The sequence below is a fragment of the Parus major genome, chromosome 10 (assembly GCF_001522545.3).
Source record: "Parus major isolate Abel chromosome 10, Parus_major1.1, whole genome shotgun sequence".
NCBI lineage: Eukaryota > Metazoa > Chordata > Aves > Passeriformes > Paridae > Parus > Parus major.
Window position 1 is genome coordinate 11,116,432 of NC_031779.1, and position 17,497 is coordinate 11,133,928.

Below are 17,497 nucleotides of genomic sequence, written 5' to 3' on the forward strand. Positions count from 1 at the left end.
CACAATAGCATTGGGAAAAATTGGTGTTAAATGTTTTGAGATTCTGATCAAAAAGGTTCATCCTTTTGAATTTACTTCAAAACATTGCTTTTTTCAGTGATAATAAAAAATGAGGTAGAAATAATACAGACCTAAAATTAGCCAAATAAAGCATTATTTTTTATCTTCTTGGTAACATTCACGTGTTTGCCTGAAGTCTGGATTTTTGGGAGTGTATGTTGGTTTCTAATATCTAAGGTTTGAAATGAAAATGCTTTAGATTGTATTTTTAAACTTTGGAATGCAAGGAGGTTTTGTGGAAGAAGTTTTTATCAGAGCTAAGTGATAAATATCCAAATGCTGGTTTTGTGCTCTGTGTAGCTGTCATCCCAGTGCTCTGCCACAGATGACCTGCCAGCAGTCCCTCATATGACGTGCTGCACTTTGGAGAACCTCTACTTACTTATGGGGAGAGAGCTTGAAGATCTTGAGGAAGTGCCTGCAGGAAATGTTCTGGGTAAGAACTGGGATTTAATTTCCTAGAACTTGAATCCTTATGTTGTCCAAAATACACTGAAATTGGTTTGATGTGATTAATAAATAAGAAACCTTAAATCCATGAATATTTTTAAGCATGTTGTATGTGCAAAAAAGGAATGTAGTGTAATTAAATCGGGATTTCTGTACACTTTGAATAGGAGAAAAGTAGGGATTACATTAGCCTATTATCTTCAGCTTGGATAATTGCCAGTAAACATTGCTGCCAGGAGTTGCCAAGGGCAGTAGTAAATTCCCATATTTCATAGATTTCAAGGATTATTTATAATATTTTCCCAACAGTGGAAATTCCTTAATGTGACTTTTCTAGTGATGTGGATGAGTGTAGTTTTATTTATGGGTCTGTTTGAACCCTGGTGCTAAAAATTACTTCTTTTATGGCTGTAGCAATTTTTTCACTTTCTCCATGGACAAAGTTGTAAAAGTCAATCTTATCATTGAGTTATGTTCTTTTGTGTCAGATTCTGAACTGCTCTGCTATAGAATGAGTACTACCTGATATGTAGAAATTTATGGTTTATATACACAGTAAATGAAAAATAGGTGTACTCTGTTAAGGTTGAAATTTTTTTTATTTAGGCAACTAACTATGCTTTATCTGCTTTATCATGGGCCTAGCATTCAGAACATAAGCAGCTGGTGAATTTTATTTGGAAGCTTAAGATATTAAAATTCTGAATTATATATGATTGTAGTTGACCATTTGCAGTATGAAAATGGTGAGTGAGTGTATCTGTGTGTGTGTGTGAAAATAAATGAAGTATATGGTCTTTTTGCTTCAAAAAATGATTAATAGTTTGGAAAAAATAGAGAAACCCATCCCAAAACACTTTTCAGTAAAAGTGAAAGGATGTAGTCTTTGTGTGTAGCAAACAGTAAATACTCCTGGAGATGCCTTCAGCAGAAAAAAAATATATTGTGAAAATTTTGTTATGTCTTTAGTGTTAAGAGTTGGACAAAATTTTAAGAAAGGTTTTTGTAACCATCACCTTCTGCCAGAATATATTGGTAGTCTAGTGCTGAAGGTTGCTCTTTAGTGGGGTCTAACTTTTCCATAAAGAAAAGTTCACTTGATTAATAAGAGTTCTAAATGGTCATATTTAGAATAATTCACTAGAATTTTAAGATAAGAATTCACAGTCCATTTTAGCCAGACTGTTTGGTGTTTCATCTTTTATCACCACATCATTATAAAGTGATGACACAAAGCAAGTTTTCGTTTTTACCTGAAGCATTTAAGCTCTAATCTATATGTTGGATTTTTACATCTAACGTAATTTTAAAGGTTTTTTTTTTTAGCATGAAATTCCTAAATGCCTTTCTTTTGTTTTTCCCATTTTCCTGTAAGGCTGCACTGTTAATTTACATAAATTCAATAAGCTGTTTAATGATTTGGCGATGATTTATCACACTTAGGAAACAATGCAATGCATTTATATGAAAGGAATGTATAACAATGGTGATGCAAGACTTGTATTATTCCAGTTAGTAACAGTGATCTCTGTTTGTAAGGCCATTTGTCTTCCAGCTTTAGTGCACACAGCAGTGATTTCTCTCCAGCCATATAAGGAGATTGCTTGTGGATTATCCAGTAAATTAAAGAAGCTTTTCTGAAAGCTCTGTGGTTTCACTCTGTATAATTAAGTTATTGCCATAAGGAATACACAGTTAATCATGACTGCCTATTTCCACTTTAAGACTCATAATATAGCTTTTTTCAGATTTTTTTCATCAGGGTTTGAGCTTTTTGCTATTACTTATGTGTTGTTTATTACAAGGGAGTATCTGCTTGGTCCTAATAAGTGGCCTTTTTATCCTTTATACTGGCTTATGCAAAGGTTTAGTGATCAAAGACAAAGCTTGATACAGAGGTTGTTTTACTGAAGATGGGAAGATTTAATACCTTATTCCTTGTGCTTAAATAATATTTCCTTAAAATACTACTCTCCTTTTAATTGATGAAAATCTGAGATTGCAAAACACCCAAAGCTGAAAGGGCAATGAAGCATAGTGTGTTTGAACTGTGCAAAAGTGCAAAGCTGATACAAACAGAATTCAAAAACATCAGGTTGGAAAGAGGTACTGTGTTCTTACATGTGTAGCCATTCTGGAAACTTTGGGAAGTGATTTTCTGGTATTATTTTGAGTTCCTGAAAGTTAGGAGAGACAAAATGTTTTGCATTGATTAATTTGTGTTGCAAGTTTGCAGCTGGACTGTTTAGCCGAAAGCATTTGTCCAAGAGCTTGAAGCAGTATGTCATTTTCAAGTAATATGGCAAATACAAAATAGAGACCCTTCCATATATCTGTTTCTAAATGAGAATTTTTCTTTGTAAACTTGTGACTACTATGCATTTTTGTAGGCCTTGAATAGGAGGTGAAATATGATTGAAACCAAAAAGTTCTTCGGGACCAAGGGTAATAAAGTCTTTGTTATGAATCTTTGTCTAAAAATTATTTGTCAGACTATCCTTTGAAAATAATAAAATCCTTGTCTTAGACAAATACACCCAGTTTGTAGAATCTGTAATATAGAAGGATTGTTGTTTTCTCTGAGAACTAAAAAGGAGTCTGTGAATAAATTGTCCTCTGAGAAGAGAGTACTCTCTTACTTTTCAGCTTTTTATTTGTCACCTTTTTCCCCACCAGCACCTCTGTGAGACATCCTGTGCCAGCAGACAGGATATTTTACTTTTTAACTGGCACTACAAGAATGTGCTTTGTACTCCTTTGAATGAACAGAGACCTTGCAGGAGGAGAATCTTGTTACTGGAGCAGCAGATGAGGTTAGATTAGATTAGGTATGTGCCCTCAGGTTCCAAATGGCACTTGCATTGAGTTGAAACTGCTGAATGAAAAACATGATAGTCATTGGAATGGGCCATGAAGGTATCTTCAGGTTTAGATGGGAAAAATGGGAAGTGTTGGTCCAAAAATCCATCATGTGCCTTGGTGCACTGTTTCAGGAATGGCTTATTTTCCTCTCTCATGTCACATGCCTTTGCAGGGTGTGCTGAATTCAAACCTCCCTGTGGGCATCAGCTCTGAGAGTTCTGGGAGTGTGACCCTGCTCGTGCCAGTGGTCCACCTGCATGTCCTGATAGCAGTGCTGGCTGGCTCTGTGTCACTGTGTCCTGTCTTCAGGGCCGTGGCAGTTTCTGTGCCAGCTTCACTTGGGCTGAGGCCTTGTTATCTTAACAGAAACAGTGTTCTGCTCTGTAAATGCTAGCTAGGTATAGCAGAACCATGCTTGAATTCCAAATGTGGGAGTACTCTGGACTTGCAGACATTAAATGTGACAATTATGTGTGCCACCCAAATCCCTGTCTCAAAATAATTGATTTTTGATTCCAAGACATCTCAGGCACAGTTTGTGCTCCCTCTTTAGAAAACTGCCTGAATACCCATTGGAAAGAAAGTCTAGTGTCATAGACCTTGGACACAATATGTGCTGTTTTGAAAATACTGTCCTTCTGGAACTTTTAGGAAAGAAATGGTACTTAAATAATATATTCCAAAGCCTGCTTGTCTGATGTATGTTCTTAGTGACACTAAAATTAACACTTGTCTTTGTTTCCATAATATCATCTGTGCAAATAGCAAACTGCTCTAACTGTAGCATGCTCCTTAAAGGCCTGTTCTTCTTTCCTACAGCAAAAATATAACAGAGAAAGGAAGTCTTAATGCAGACAATCATTGGGCTATCCAAAGGTTTTAGCTTCTTTAATTTGGTGAGCATTATCATAGTTTAGTTTCTTTCTGGAACACTTCCCTGGGGAATATCAGTGGCACTGGAGGTTCCTGCTGCCATGTAGACATCTCCAGAGGTGCTGTATTTGACAGGTGAGCCCTGGCTGTAGTGTGAAATCCATTGGTCTTCAACTTGATTATCATGGCTCTTCTTACTAGTGCTTGGTTTCTCTTCTAAACAGGAAAATTAGAAATGGTTCAGTTAGAATACGTTAATTGATTTAGTTTGGATGTTGTATGTAAGACCTTCTGTTTGCTAAGTAGTGTTAATTGTTGTTTAACAAGCTGTAGAGAGTGATAATGCAAGTACACAAATAGAAGAATTAACACTACCATAAACAATTTTTATTTTTCATATTTTTGTTAATGAAAGTTGTGGGGAACAGCACTTATTAGATCTTTCCATGAAAGAAAAAGATGTTGCTTGTTTACCAGGAGGCAAAACAATAACTTAAATTGAAACAGTGTTGAAAGCTTCACAGAGTTGATTATGATATGCAAGTTTTAAATAATTTCAATTATGTTTCTATGTTAAGAAAATTTAGTCTAAATTAAAACTCTGTCTCACAGCAGTAAGTGTTTTGAACTATTAATAAGTCTGAATTAGGAAGAATGCAAGAAGATGGGATGGTTGATTTGCTTGTTCCTGTGCAAGAATCTCCCTCCCTTTATGTATATAAATACATTTATTTATTTATTTACTTTATTTCTTTGCTTTAACCAGTCAAAGAAAAAGCACAATTACAGGAAAAGCATCACTTTGTAACAATTGTGAAATTCTTGTGGTTGAGGACTATAAAAAGAACTGAGTGATCCCTGAAGTGACAAAGGAAAAATCATGAGGCAATATGTGAGGAAAAAGTAATCTGGGCTCATAAGTAAAGATTTAACAAGTGCATGCCCTCCAGATGCTCAGAATAATGCTTCCTTTTTTCTCCCTTTTTTTTTTTTTATTTTTCTTGCTGCTGTTCCATAATTGAAAACAAAATGCCTATTTTGTTCTCTGCAAAAAATAAAAGGTTGTTGGAGGTAGTGTAAAAAGGTAAATACTTTAAAAAGTATTTGAAAAATGGGGGAAAAGAGATAGTGTTTTTCTATCTATAAGTGATCATATAGTGCACAGATGAAGGGCTTAGCATTCCTATACTGGATATTGATTACCATTTCTAAGTAATGTAAACAAGTGCTGATGTAAAAACCAACACACATTTTTGAAAACGCTGTTTTAGGTACTTGTGTAAGTGAAAAACCATTTGGGACTTTTTTAAAATTGGCTCAGTTCCATGTTTGTACTGAATGAATAATTGAAGGATCATTCAGTGATACATGTTCGTTAATTGGAGTAAAATTGTCACAAGGCATGTTGTGCATGCACACACAGGAGTTCAAAATGACATGCATCTGAAGTTACTGATCTGTGTGCTCCTTTTCATCCACAAGTACCATAACAATGGACTTGTGTTTCCTAATGTACAAAACCTAGATTTTTCTTAGAGCTGTCTATACGACTATTGAAGTGCTTTTTGTGTCTTGTTGAATACTGTTAAAAGCAAAGCTTTTCCCTTGCCACTAGATTTGTTGTGCTTTAGTGCAGGGCTCATAGGAGGCTAGACGATTTCCTGAATGTTTTCAAATGCAGTTAGCTATGTGAATATCAAGTGTTCTACCAAATTGGGAGCATTTTGTTATTGAACATACCAAATGACATTGTTAGAAGCAGGAATCTGGAAGTCCCTCCTGTTGCCAGCTCACTGTTAAGACTTCCTATATGACACACTGTTGTGTACCTTGGTGTTTCCATCTCTAAAATGCTGGTTTTCCCATCCAGTGTTCTTTTATGTTTTAATTATTTATAAAGCACTTACAGGATTCTTGACTTGGGAACAGTGTGGCACAGGAAATGTGGGTGATGATGAATTCATAGCTCTGGATTTTTGGTACCTTTCTGAAGATGGATGCCATAGAGCTGCAGTAGCATGGAGAACTGGTGTGAAGGAGTACAGCTAACCTCATTACAAGGTGTCTAACAAGCATTTTATTCCTTTAGGACTTCATTGAACAATTTAGGAGCTTTTAATAAGCAGCCTCTGTTAAGAGCAAAGAGCAGCTGCAAGCAGCAATGCCATTTTCAAGGCCCAGAATGGCTTTCTAGGCCTGATGCCAACTAGCAGGCATTACCACCTTCTGTGAGAGCACTAGGAACAGGCCTGCTGTTCACCAGCCTTGTATTTCTGTGCAAACATTTGGTGGGCTAATTTCACTCTCTGAATCACTAATGTGATTATTTAAAAAAAAAAAATAAAATAAATAAAATCACCAGCTTGAAGTGATTCCAGCTGCAGGGGCTTTCTCATCTCAGTCTGCTGTGGTCAGTGAACGCAGGAGGGCAGTCTTCCTCCAGAATATTACTGAAATTAGCCCAAAATACTGAATGAAACAAAGAAAACTCAAACCTTTGTCTTCAGTTTTGGAATTCTTACAGTTTTTATCTCTGCCATCTTACAACGTCTATAAAATAGCCTTTTAGGGCTAAAAATAGCCCTTTAAATTTGATTTTAGTAATCCAGCACTGTTGAGGAAAAGCTATATAATTGAATGTATTTTATTGTTGAATGATATTTAATCTCCCTGGACTGTTGCATTTACCTGACACCATAGTATTTATATTCTTTTCTTACCCAGTTAGCGTTTTATTAATAGTTAAATTGTTGAAAAAATTGAGTATGTTCAAGTCCTTTCTTTGAGCTAAAGACATAATAGTTAATCTGTTGTTTGGCCTCTTTCAGAGCTGGAAACTGAAACCATTTTCTTTAACTCTATTTTTGCCATAGTGATTTTAGTGCCTTTGCTGTTCCTGCTCTTTGCTGCGTGTGCTTCTAACAAGGCAGGCTGAGAAATTTGTGTTGCTTAGAGGGCAGCATAACATGACATAGTGCACAGCTAATGAACTAGCACCAAATGAAATTAGAAGTGTATTTTGCTGATGATCTGCTGAGTTTCCTTTTCCCTGTTTGCCATACCATTTCATGGGGTTTATTTTGGGGGCTTTGACGTGACAAACTTTATTGCAAAAGAAATAAGTGATTCATTATGTTTTCTAATTAATATCAAGATCTCACTTGAGAAGAAAAAATATGCAGTGTCTTGGGTCAGAGTTCTAGCACTGTGTCTTTATTATGTCTTTACAATGTGTCTTTATTAACTCAGCTAAAGTTTTTAGGAAGGATATTTTGCATGGTTATAGTTTCCTTATAAAGCACATTTTGTTTTGTGTTTTTTTGGTGAGTCTTTGGTTGAGCTTTTTTTTTGAGAATTTAAATTGCTTTATGAGTATCTGTATTTTTTCTGTTTTTCTAACTAAACCTTATTAAGACTATAAAAGGAAATTGTAAGTGTCGTAATCCTTTCTGAAGAAAAACACTTCTAAATTTTCTAGTACTTCTGGAATGTTCTCTGCTCTAATTGTCAGGAGTTGATTATGAGGTCTTACAAATGTTTAGTTTTGCCACTAAAATGCAAGGGGATTTAAAATCATATTTAAAAATTTGAAATGTATAAGACTATTTAAGCTAAAGTCATAATGCTTTCATCTACCCAACAATGCCTGTAAATTTGCTCTTGACCCCTGCTGGATTATTATGTCAAAAAAATGCAAATGATTACATTTTTGAGGAAAGGGGAGAATGCAATGAAACATTCCATGTCAGTTTTATAGCAGCTTTCAGTTTTTATAATCTCTAAAAACTGAGCTTTTGTGTGAATGGAAATTAGGTTTCTATATAATTTCCCTTATACGAGGCAAGCACTCCTGATTCTTTGGGGTTTGTATGCAGACAGCCACTTGCTGATGCTTGAGCTTTCCCAAATAATACCAGGAGGAAAACTGCCCAGACTTGTTGGTGTTGGTTGTTGCTGCTTGTGTGCCTGTGAGCAGCAGTGGGACTAACAAGAATCAAGACAATTTCATAGCACTGCTGCTTGAAGGAGCTCAGAGCACAGCAGCAAGCACATGCTCTGCAGCTACTTAATATAAACATCTAGAAATAGAGTGGGCACAGGGTCTGAGATGCAGGCAGTTGTCTGTTTATCATCCCAGTGTTTGTTGCAAAAGAAAAGGTGATTCTTGGCCATGATTTGTCCGATGCCTATTATCACACTGCTGTTCATTGTTCAGAATTCAGGGCCAGTGTTAGGGGCCTGACTCCTCTTGTGTCAGAGTGGACAATTGACTCCTGGACAATTGCCCTGGGGGGCAGGTGTTATTCAGCCTTTCAGTAGCTCACTGTGGGTTTAGGTCAGATATTACCTGGCTTATCTCCAAAATCTCCAGATCTTCTGTGAGTGGTTGGATGGATGTAATTTTGGAAGTCTGTTTAAAATGAAAAGAAAGGGATTTCCCCCAGTATTTCACACTTACTGTCTTTAAGTCAGCATCAGTGTACTATTTTCAGTCTCTCCCTCTATGAAAATGCATGTAAAAATAAAGGGAGAACAGTTATCTACAGAAATAGCCATATTTATTACTTGCCTAATAAGCCTCTTTTCTTATACTGTATGAATAGAAGAAGTTAAAGCAGTTAATATCAATGTTATATGGTAAGATAAAACTTAAGGAAAAGTTTTGAGATTATTTGCTGAGCTCACATCTGCAATGTTGCATTTGGGATTTTTTACAGCACACTAAGATACCTCAGTGATCATTTTGGGAAATGACCTCATGTTTTCATTTGAAGAGCCTGAATGCTATACCCCTCAGTCTCCTTATAAAAATTGCTTGGAGCATGCTTTTTTCCTTTGGTGTGTTGTATTTTTTTAAAGCCAGTATCCTCTTTAAAACTAGAATGTCAGCATTTTTTAGTAGGTGTCTGTAGTGTAGCTGTTTGCTCCCTCCTTTCCTCTGTTGTGGTTCTAAGGCAAACCATCTAACTTGCCTTGATTGGTGGAAAATCTCTAAAGAGACTTTAGTATCCATTACTAAATGAGGATCTATATTAGAGGAACCACAGTGATTTCAGGTTTTTACTCAAAGTTAATGCATTCCATTTCTAAGAAAATCCTGCCTGTTGGTGCAGCTTTGAAATGCTGTATCAAGAGTGGGAAACATCAGCTTGGGACATCAGGGCATTAGAGTGAATGTCCCAGAGATTCAGCAAACAGGAGTTAGTGTTTGAGGCTCAGTTTTTAACAGAGATTATTAATCAGATAATTTAAACAAATTATGTGATTTAACAAGGCTCTGTATTTAGACTATGTAATTGAACCTTTTATCCCCCTGTACAAAATGGCATTAGGCTTTTCTTCCTTCTGAATTAAATATGCTAGAGAATTGCCTTTGCAGAAGTTGGTGCTGTAGAACTCAAACTTTCAGAAACCTGTTGTGAAGGATCATTTCCTTTTTTTAATGTGACCATGGGTTTTCTCAAATTCCAACTGAGAACACTCAGTGTCATTTCAGAAATAGGTGCAAAATAATCACTTTAAGCACAAATGAGTTTGAAAATACATTTCTTTCTACATGTAAATTCATATATAGTCATTCAGACATGAAAAGAACACCATAAATCACATCTGTTAGGAATGTGTCCAATTACCAATGCAGAAAAGAAGTTCTGTTCTAAAAGGATTTGGGGTTTTGCAGTGTTATTTATGGAAAATACTGTGATGGTGTATGTGAATCAAATCCTGACATCTTCAACTGGCTATTCCTTTATCTGTTTTTGGCAGATAAAGTTCAGTTTCTATCAGATGAATGAAATTGCAGCTTCATTACACAGGTAGTCAGTCCATGTACTAAAAGGTAGTTGTGAAATGTGGACATTTGTCAGTATCAAGTCATAGTGTAGTTGGGGACAGGTAACTAAATACAATTATAACTGGAGTACTGCCTCATAGGTGTCGTTTAGGCTGGACTTTTATTCAAGTGTGCAATTGCAAAGACACAGAAGGGTGTAAAAAATGACATTAAATCATAAAGTTATCCACGTGGATAATCGTTGTTTTCTGTATCATAGAGATGTATTTCACATGTGTGTGCACTGCTTGTTGCTAACACAGCTTCTCTCTTGCCATATCTCAAATACAGTCCTGCTCCTTTATCCCTTGCAGTCTCTAACAGGACACCTAAATAACTGAAATAATTGTATTAATGATAGAAAATACTCTCATTCCTGGTGTTTATCACTGCTGAATTATGCCATGTGTAACACTTGGGGCAGGGGAGGAGAAACCTGGATCTAGAAATTAGTTTACTTGTTTCAAACTGTTATCCTCTCTGTGCCCTGAAGTGATGGACAAATAAACATGGTTTTATTAGGCTTTGTTAGTTAAATCTAGTTTGTTGCTACTTTTGTATAGTTCTTCACATCTGAGCATTTTCTTCTAAATCTTTTCCTTTTTCGGCTTTAGTACACCAGGAAGCTGTTCTCTATATATGCATTTTTTAGCAATAAAAAATTTACAATTCTCTTCAATATCTAATCTTCTCTGTTTCTGTATAAATTTTTTTCTAAGGTTCTGCAAAATTGAAACTCCTTTATGTGGATTTGATTGAATAAGGCTTTTTCCCATGGTTATACTTTGAACAAAACAATTCTAAAGAACAAATACAGTGATTTTCTGTTTTTCACTGAGTTTCAGTTTCTTGAAATGTATGTACAACAACATGTCTGACAAGAATTATATTTTAATTTCTATATCAAATATCTCAGTATTCAGGGCATCTGAGTTATGATGATTCCTTGACAAGTTAGGGTAGTTAGAGAATTGTCATGCAGTTTTCCATGTTTCTTTACAAGATCCAGCTATACCAGTTAACTTGTTTTATCCTTAAACTGTTTTCTTACTCCCATTTAATATGAAGCCAGAGGGCACTGTTTTTCATACAATACAGAAAGTGCTGCTGTTTCAACTTTGTTCAACTTGTGTGAAGGTCTCATATGGATTCACAGTACTGTTGGTGTAGTGAAAACTTCGGATTATGGTTTTTAATGTGCATTCCTTCATGCAGAAAATCTACAAATATGTCGACTCTAAATTAAATCAATCTCACCAAGTAGTCTGAGAGCCAAAAATCTGCAATCAGCATGGTTCCTACTTATTAGCTCAACTTGGAAATTTACAGGTTTCAGAGGCAGTGTAATGTTAAGTAAAGCCACTGCCATGAAAACAAGATTGTTCAGCTTTTTTTTTTTGACACTTTCTTTGTCCTGAGAAAAGCTCCTGTTTTATATGAAAAAGAGCTCCTCTCTGAATGTTTCTTTAACTTTTGTGGCTACACTAATTGCCTTCTGCTCAGAGTAATAGCTGGACTGTAGAAATTAGGCTGGACCTCCCTCAGCTGTTTTTGGAGTGTTAAGGTGGCTCTGAAAGTGACACTTTTTCCCCCTAAGCTCCCTGGCCCAAATCTTAGTATTAAGCTCTTGTTTTCCCTTTCTGTTCCACCTTTCTCTCTGTATTTGTTCTTCCACCTCTGCTTTTAATTTGTATTGCCTTAGTTATCCCATGTCAATAAAGTTAGATGATATGAGAATATTTTAGTTAACCACAGCCTAAGCAAAGGAAAAAGCTCTTCTTTTAACTGGCATTGTTTATGCAAAACCACTAATCTGAGAGGGCATTTTCCTTGAATGTGATTTAAATTCCTGCTGGAGCACTTCCTAATGTGAGCCAGGCCTCTGTGTAAGGGGTAGAGGAGCAGGATACCTGGATACCTGCTTTCACACCTGCTGTGGAGGAGTGTTCCTCTCATTGTATGGTAACCCTGGTGCCTGTAATGCACAGCATCCTTACAATAAATACCATCTGTGGCTGTGAAATGCCTCTACTTCTACATTCAAACTGGCCACAGAAGCCTTCATTTATTCCTTTGGGTGTTTCTGCCTTGCTTCCATTGTCTGTTGTTACCAAAGCTTCTTCAAGGAGGTCAGAAAAAGCAATGAGGGGTTGCACTGAGAGCACAGGAGTCTGAGTGAGTTTGGAGTCATTTTTGCACATAACCCTGCTGAAGGAACGTGACTCACAGAGAATCACAATCCCGTGTAACAAACGGGAAGGTTAAAAAGTCAAGAGACTGTTAACAAATGCTGTGTTTTTATGACTTATTTTCTAAATATTTTCTCAAAATTTTGCTGTTGTTTCATGTCTCAGATGAAATTGCAGAAGTGTTGTGAGGGTTGTTTGGCCTGTGTCAGGCTGTGAGTCATGGAGCTGGCTTTGGGCTGTGAACTGTGGGGGGGACTTAAGGCAGAGCTATATTTAGGATTATCAACTGATGTCAAACTGTGGAGCACTGCTAAACAACAGTGTTAAAGGGGCAGCACTGGATAGCTTAGGCTCAAAGTTTAGATTGTTTGCAGTGCTTTTTGATTTAGTAAATAATTGGAAAAGGTGATATTTACTAGAAGTATTCTGCAGTTTGCAAACCAAGCAGTGTAAGTTTCAACTCAGTTTTTACTTAGCTAGTAAAAATTATTGTAATTTCATTGTCAAAATGGTATGGTTTGAAAAGAGCAAGCCTATACAGTAGTTCTAGTTTTTATGTGTTTCAGAATCAGAATGGGTAAGAACATTATGTATAAAAAATTGTTAAATTCCAGTTATAGATAGACAAGAAATAATATTTGAAGGGCTGTTAACATTGAGCTTGTCTTAAGGTGCAGAACACCTGCTTACCTTACTTGATTGTATTTTGAAATTTTGTCATTAATGCCTGGAACCAAATTTAGATACCTTTTTGCATCTAATTAAGACTAAAAGAAGTTGGGTTCTTTTCTAAACTTTATTGCTGCTTACTACCTAATTCCCTTCAATAAGGGCAAAATTCAAGAGTGATTTTTAGAAATAAAAAGTTATATTTTCCAAGGCTGCTCCTCTGTTGTGACTGTGATGGACTGTAGCTGATGGTTTATGTGGGGTTTTACGTTTGGTAACCTTCCTTTGAGTGTGCATGTTTTGGTAGATAATTCACCTATTTTGGTGAAGAGAATTTTCTATTGTAATCTTTGCTTCTGGTCCTGTCTGTATGAAAACAGTGAGATTGCAGTAGGGAAACTGCAGGAAGTGTAAAGACCCCAGCTGTGATTTTCTGGACAGAATAAGAGGTAATTTCATCCCAATAAATTTGAAGTTGGGAAGTTTTTCTAAGACATTTGATATTGGTTTAAGTGCACTATTATGTGGCCAGACCTGTGACAAGACAATGTACTGGTGGGAAAATTCTACTCTGAGTGTGTAAGTTCTACATTTGTTTAAGTTAACGTATGGGACATAAGTCACTCTATCTGTTACTGAGATTTTATGTTTCAGTGAAATGCCAGCTTTGATACAAGTCTGTTTCAGTGACTAATTGAATTTCTGAAACATAATATTGAGCAACAAATACTCATCCAAAGACTTGATGTTTTCCAAGTGTCATATGTTAAGATTTGTACAATATTGAAGTATTAGGTCACCAAGTGGTGTGAGTTGCATGGCTGTAAACCCTGTTACTATAGATGAAAATTCAACCTGCTGGTAGTTCTTGTTCCATCACTTATGGCACTTACATAAAGACATCCATACCTATTCTCCCCTTTTTAGCCTGCTGGAGCTGATGAGGAGCAGGCAGTTGAAAGCACACACGATTGAGAAGCTCTCAAAATGGGATGTAAAACGTGTGGAATCCTGATGGTTATATTTTTCGGAGCTTTTGCACAAAAGACTTAATTGTTTTGTCATGTTCAAAAAGAAAGTTCTCCGAGCAGTGTTACTAACAAAGCCTGGATTCCTGTGGACTGATGTCCTTAAAATCCTCAGCTCCCCTCCAAGCTGCATTTGTGTCCCAGTTGGCCGCCGGGATGCGCGTGCTGGTCACCAGGCAGCTGCTTCCAGGCGGGATATAAAATGATCGTGTTTTGCCTGCCCTTTCTTCAGTGAGATCACCAATTTTGGTCTCCCTTCAGTACTTAGCCATTGATTTTACATAACTTGTGGAAACTTAATTACACCTGAACCCTCTGCTCTCTCTCACTGGTGAACTTAGTGGAAGTTGACAACATGTTTAAAAGTTGTTGAGAGGAGCCTGTGTGATTACAGGAGTTGCGTTTACTTTGGAAATGGGACTAAAAACTAACTCCATTTTTAACAGATGCTTTTGTGTCCGCAATCCCGTCAGGAAGTATGACATACTTTGTTGAAAGCCTTGCCTCTCAACCAAAAAGAGTCATTTCAGTGCTCAGGCATTTTTAGCAGAAATGCCTCTCATTTTTAGTAAAAAAGGTTTATCTATCTGGACCTCTTCCAAAGTGTTTAAAGCTGATACAGAGCAGTGCCAAATGGCCACGTTACTTCTGTTCAGAAAAGCAGCTGAGATATTTTTTTTGTGTATGTTTTAGGGTTTTGCTTTGTCTTGAAGCAGCAGCCGAGCCACTGCTGTTGCCTGTGGGTGACACTCGATACCCCTTCTGTGGGCTCTGCTGCTTAGGCAGCACAATGTCAGCCAGCCTGACCTCCTCTGGGAGGGCACAGAGGTGCAGCATGGAGACAAGTTCACTTTTTGCACACCCTAGAGGTGTTAGCTCGCCCTCTACATATATGGGAAAGGGGGAAAAGGTCTCTCAACTAGTTTTTGGAGATGCTGGTTTTTTAACCTGGTGTTCTGGTTGGTGTCATCGTGCCATTGGGGTTTCACTGGGTTTAATATGTTGAGTTGCCTGTTCTTGGACAAAACGTCAGAAGCAGCCTCTTAATGTGTTAATAGTTAAGGGAATGCAAATTGGGTGACAGGGAAAATTGCTTTTTATTTGATTAGTTTTACTGTTTGTTTCGTATCCTGAATTGTCTTACCCAGAGTCTGACAAATGCTGGTGCTGGGGAGCCAGAAGTGGGGACAGGGTTTGGTTTTTCAGGGGCAGCTGGCTGTAGATCATCCCAGCTGAATTTGAGATGGTGTTCTCAGACTGCCTTTTGGGGTGGGGTCCCTTTTCCTTTTATCCTTGAATGCAAATGAATTGATCAGTGCCTGGTGATATTCCTGTAAAAAAGGGAATTAGAACACAGGGTTTTCCAGATGTGGAAGTGTTACAGCTCCAAGCTCCCTCACAAGTATCTTTGGTCAGTGTGAGGCTTGTGCCTGTTCATAGCAAATGAAGACAGCTGTGTTGGGGGTGTTCTCAGTGCATATAGACTCATGTAATGTAAATAAAATTACATCCTATTGGTTGTTTTGTTTGGTTTGGGGTTTTTTTTCAACAAGGTATGAGAAATCAAGATTAGTTCTATTTAATATCTTCATTTTAAAACAGAGGAATGCTTTAAAGCCTGGTTTAATGATGTGGTCCTCGGCACTAGTCTTAAGAATTCTCCTGCCTTAGATCTATGTATCTTTTTCCTCATTTTTTCTTGTCCTAGAGCTAATGGAAGTTAATATGTTGCAATATTTTAGGAAGTCAAAATTATGCAGACTGCAGATTACAGTAATAACTCTCAATGATACATTAACTGAAGTAATCAGAAATTAGGGTGAAAATTAGAGTCTTCTTTCCTTTAAGGGAAAAAGATTTGTGGGGATAAGGAGGATAAATAGCATTCCTAACTTTTAGGGTATTTTTATGTCTTAAATATACTTGATTTTGGTATGCTTAGTTTACTCAGTGGCAGACTGACAGTATTACTTAAAGAGAAGCTGACTTTTAAAATCCATTATTTCACTATATTTTGTGAAAAAAAAAAGAATTCTTTTCAATCTGAGGTCAGCATTAACGGCCCCATAATAGATTTTCATGTGGCAGCAATTTTATTAGTTCTTGTTTTTTTAAAAAAATAATTGAGTGCATTTTCTGTTTATTTTTTAATTAGTTTAGCTATTAAACTGGAGCATGTGATAAATAACTCATTATCAATAACTTCCTAGGCTGCTGATATTACAAGTGTATTTAAGACATCCGTGTTCCTTCTCATGCCATCTGTTTTACACCCATTATGTCAAATAGTCCTAATCTGAGACATTTGAAAGGTGCTTTATTTGGTTAGAATCCTTCTGATTAATTATTTCCCAAAATATTATTGCTTGTGTAACTACAAATGAGCTTCTTAAAGATTTCTTTTAGCTTGAAGTAAAATTTTATATTCTTCTTTATCCATCTTGAAAATTACTGTATTTAAAGTAAACATCAACTTCTGCATAATGCAGACTGAAACGGTCCATTATTCATGGTGCTTTGGAAGACTCAAAGCCATATTTCCCAAGGCAGCCAAGTCAGGTGGCATAAATCACTTCTAGACAGATGTGTTGGGGGGTGGGGAGGTTGCCTTTTAAAGAGAGCATTAGGCATTGGGTCAGGTCTTGGAAAATTGAATTTTAATTAGTTACTTGCATGTCTTACAAGTTAACAGGATAAATGGTCAATGGCTTAAGCATTTCCCACAGGATGTTGTACGCATTTGGTAATCAGTGTGCTGCTTCTTCCTGTGCTATCTGGAATATCCTCATAACTGGTTAGTCTGTATTTGCATTTATTTGATATATTGAATGATAAAGGCCTTATGTTCTTTTTTAAAGTAATAAAATATAAATCACATATATTGGGATTCTACAGCTAAACATAAGTCAGCACATTTAGACAAAATTTCATGAGCTTTTAAGCAAACTGCCATTGTCTTTTGTAATTGACACTTGTAGTGTAGATTCTAAATTCCTCATGTACCTGGGATTTGTAATGTAGAATTTGTAGGAATATGTTCATGTAGCTTTTTCTAAGCAAACATGACAAAACTTCCAAGACTTCTACAGATTAAAATTAATTCTTTGCAAGATCAGTGCCTGAAGGCCTCATCAATTTTAACACCACTTATAATTGATTCTGGGAAGTAACAGATGTTAGTTATATTTTACAATCATCCGTTTAAGAAAACAGTGTATATGTGAATTCTGTCCATTTTTAGGAGACATTACTAAAACTGAATAAAGCCTGAAATGGCATTTGCTCTTTGGGAGGTTTGTACACTATGCTGTAACTAGTCTTATTTATGAAGAAATCATTTGATGTTATTGATCTATTAGCTGAGATTAGTTATTTTGTTGCAGGAAGTATTTGATCAAGAAATTAGAAGAATTTAGTTTTCTGTTGTGCTGAAAACCCTAATGAACTTTAGATCTTTTTCCATTTACATCTTGGCTCCACTACTCATAAAAATAGTAAAATATTGTATGTGAGTTTGTCTTCTCATTGTCTAC

General features: G+C 36.4%; 1 protein-coding gene across 4 annotated transcripts in view; it reads left to right on the forward strand.

Annotated features, from left to right (window-relative positions):
• Nucleotides 1-17,497, forward strand: part of EFL1 (elongation factor like GTPase 1) — a 66,436-nt gene that overhangs the window by 18,967 nt on the left and 29,972 nt on the right. For all 4 annotated transcript variants that reach the window (XR_004498835.1, XR_004498834.1, XR_001523546.3 and 1 more), the window contains one exon: nt 361-496. Coding sequence is in view for 1 of the 4 variants with exons in the window: in XM_015638861.1 (XP_015494347.1) it covers nt 361-496 (136 nt within the window). In the remaining 3 variants the exon portion in view is untranslated. The remainder of the gene's footprint in view (nt 1-360; nt 497-17,497) is intronic.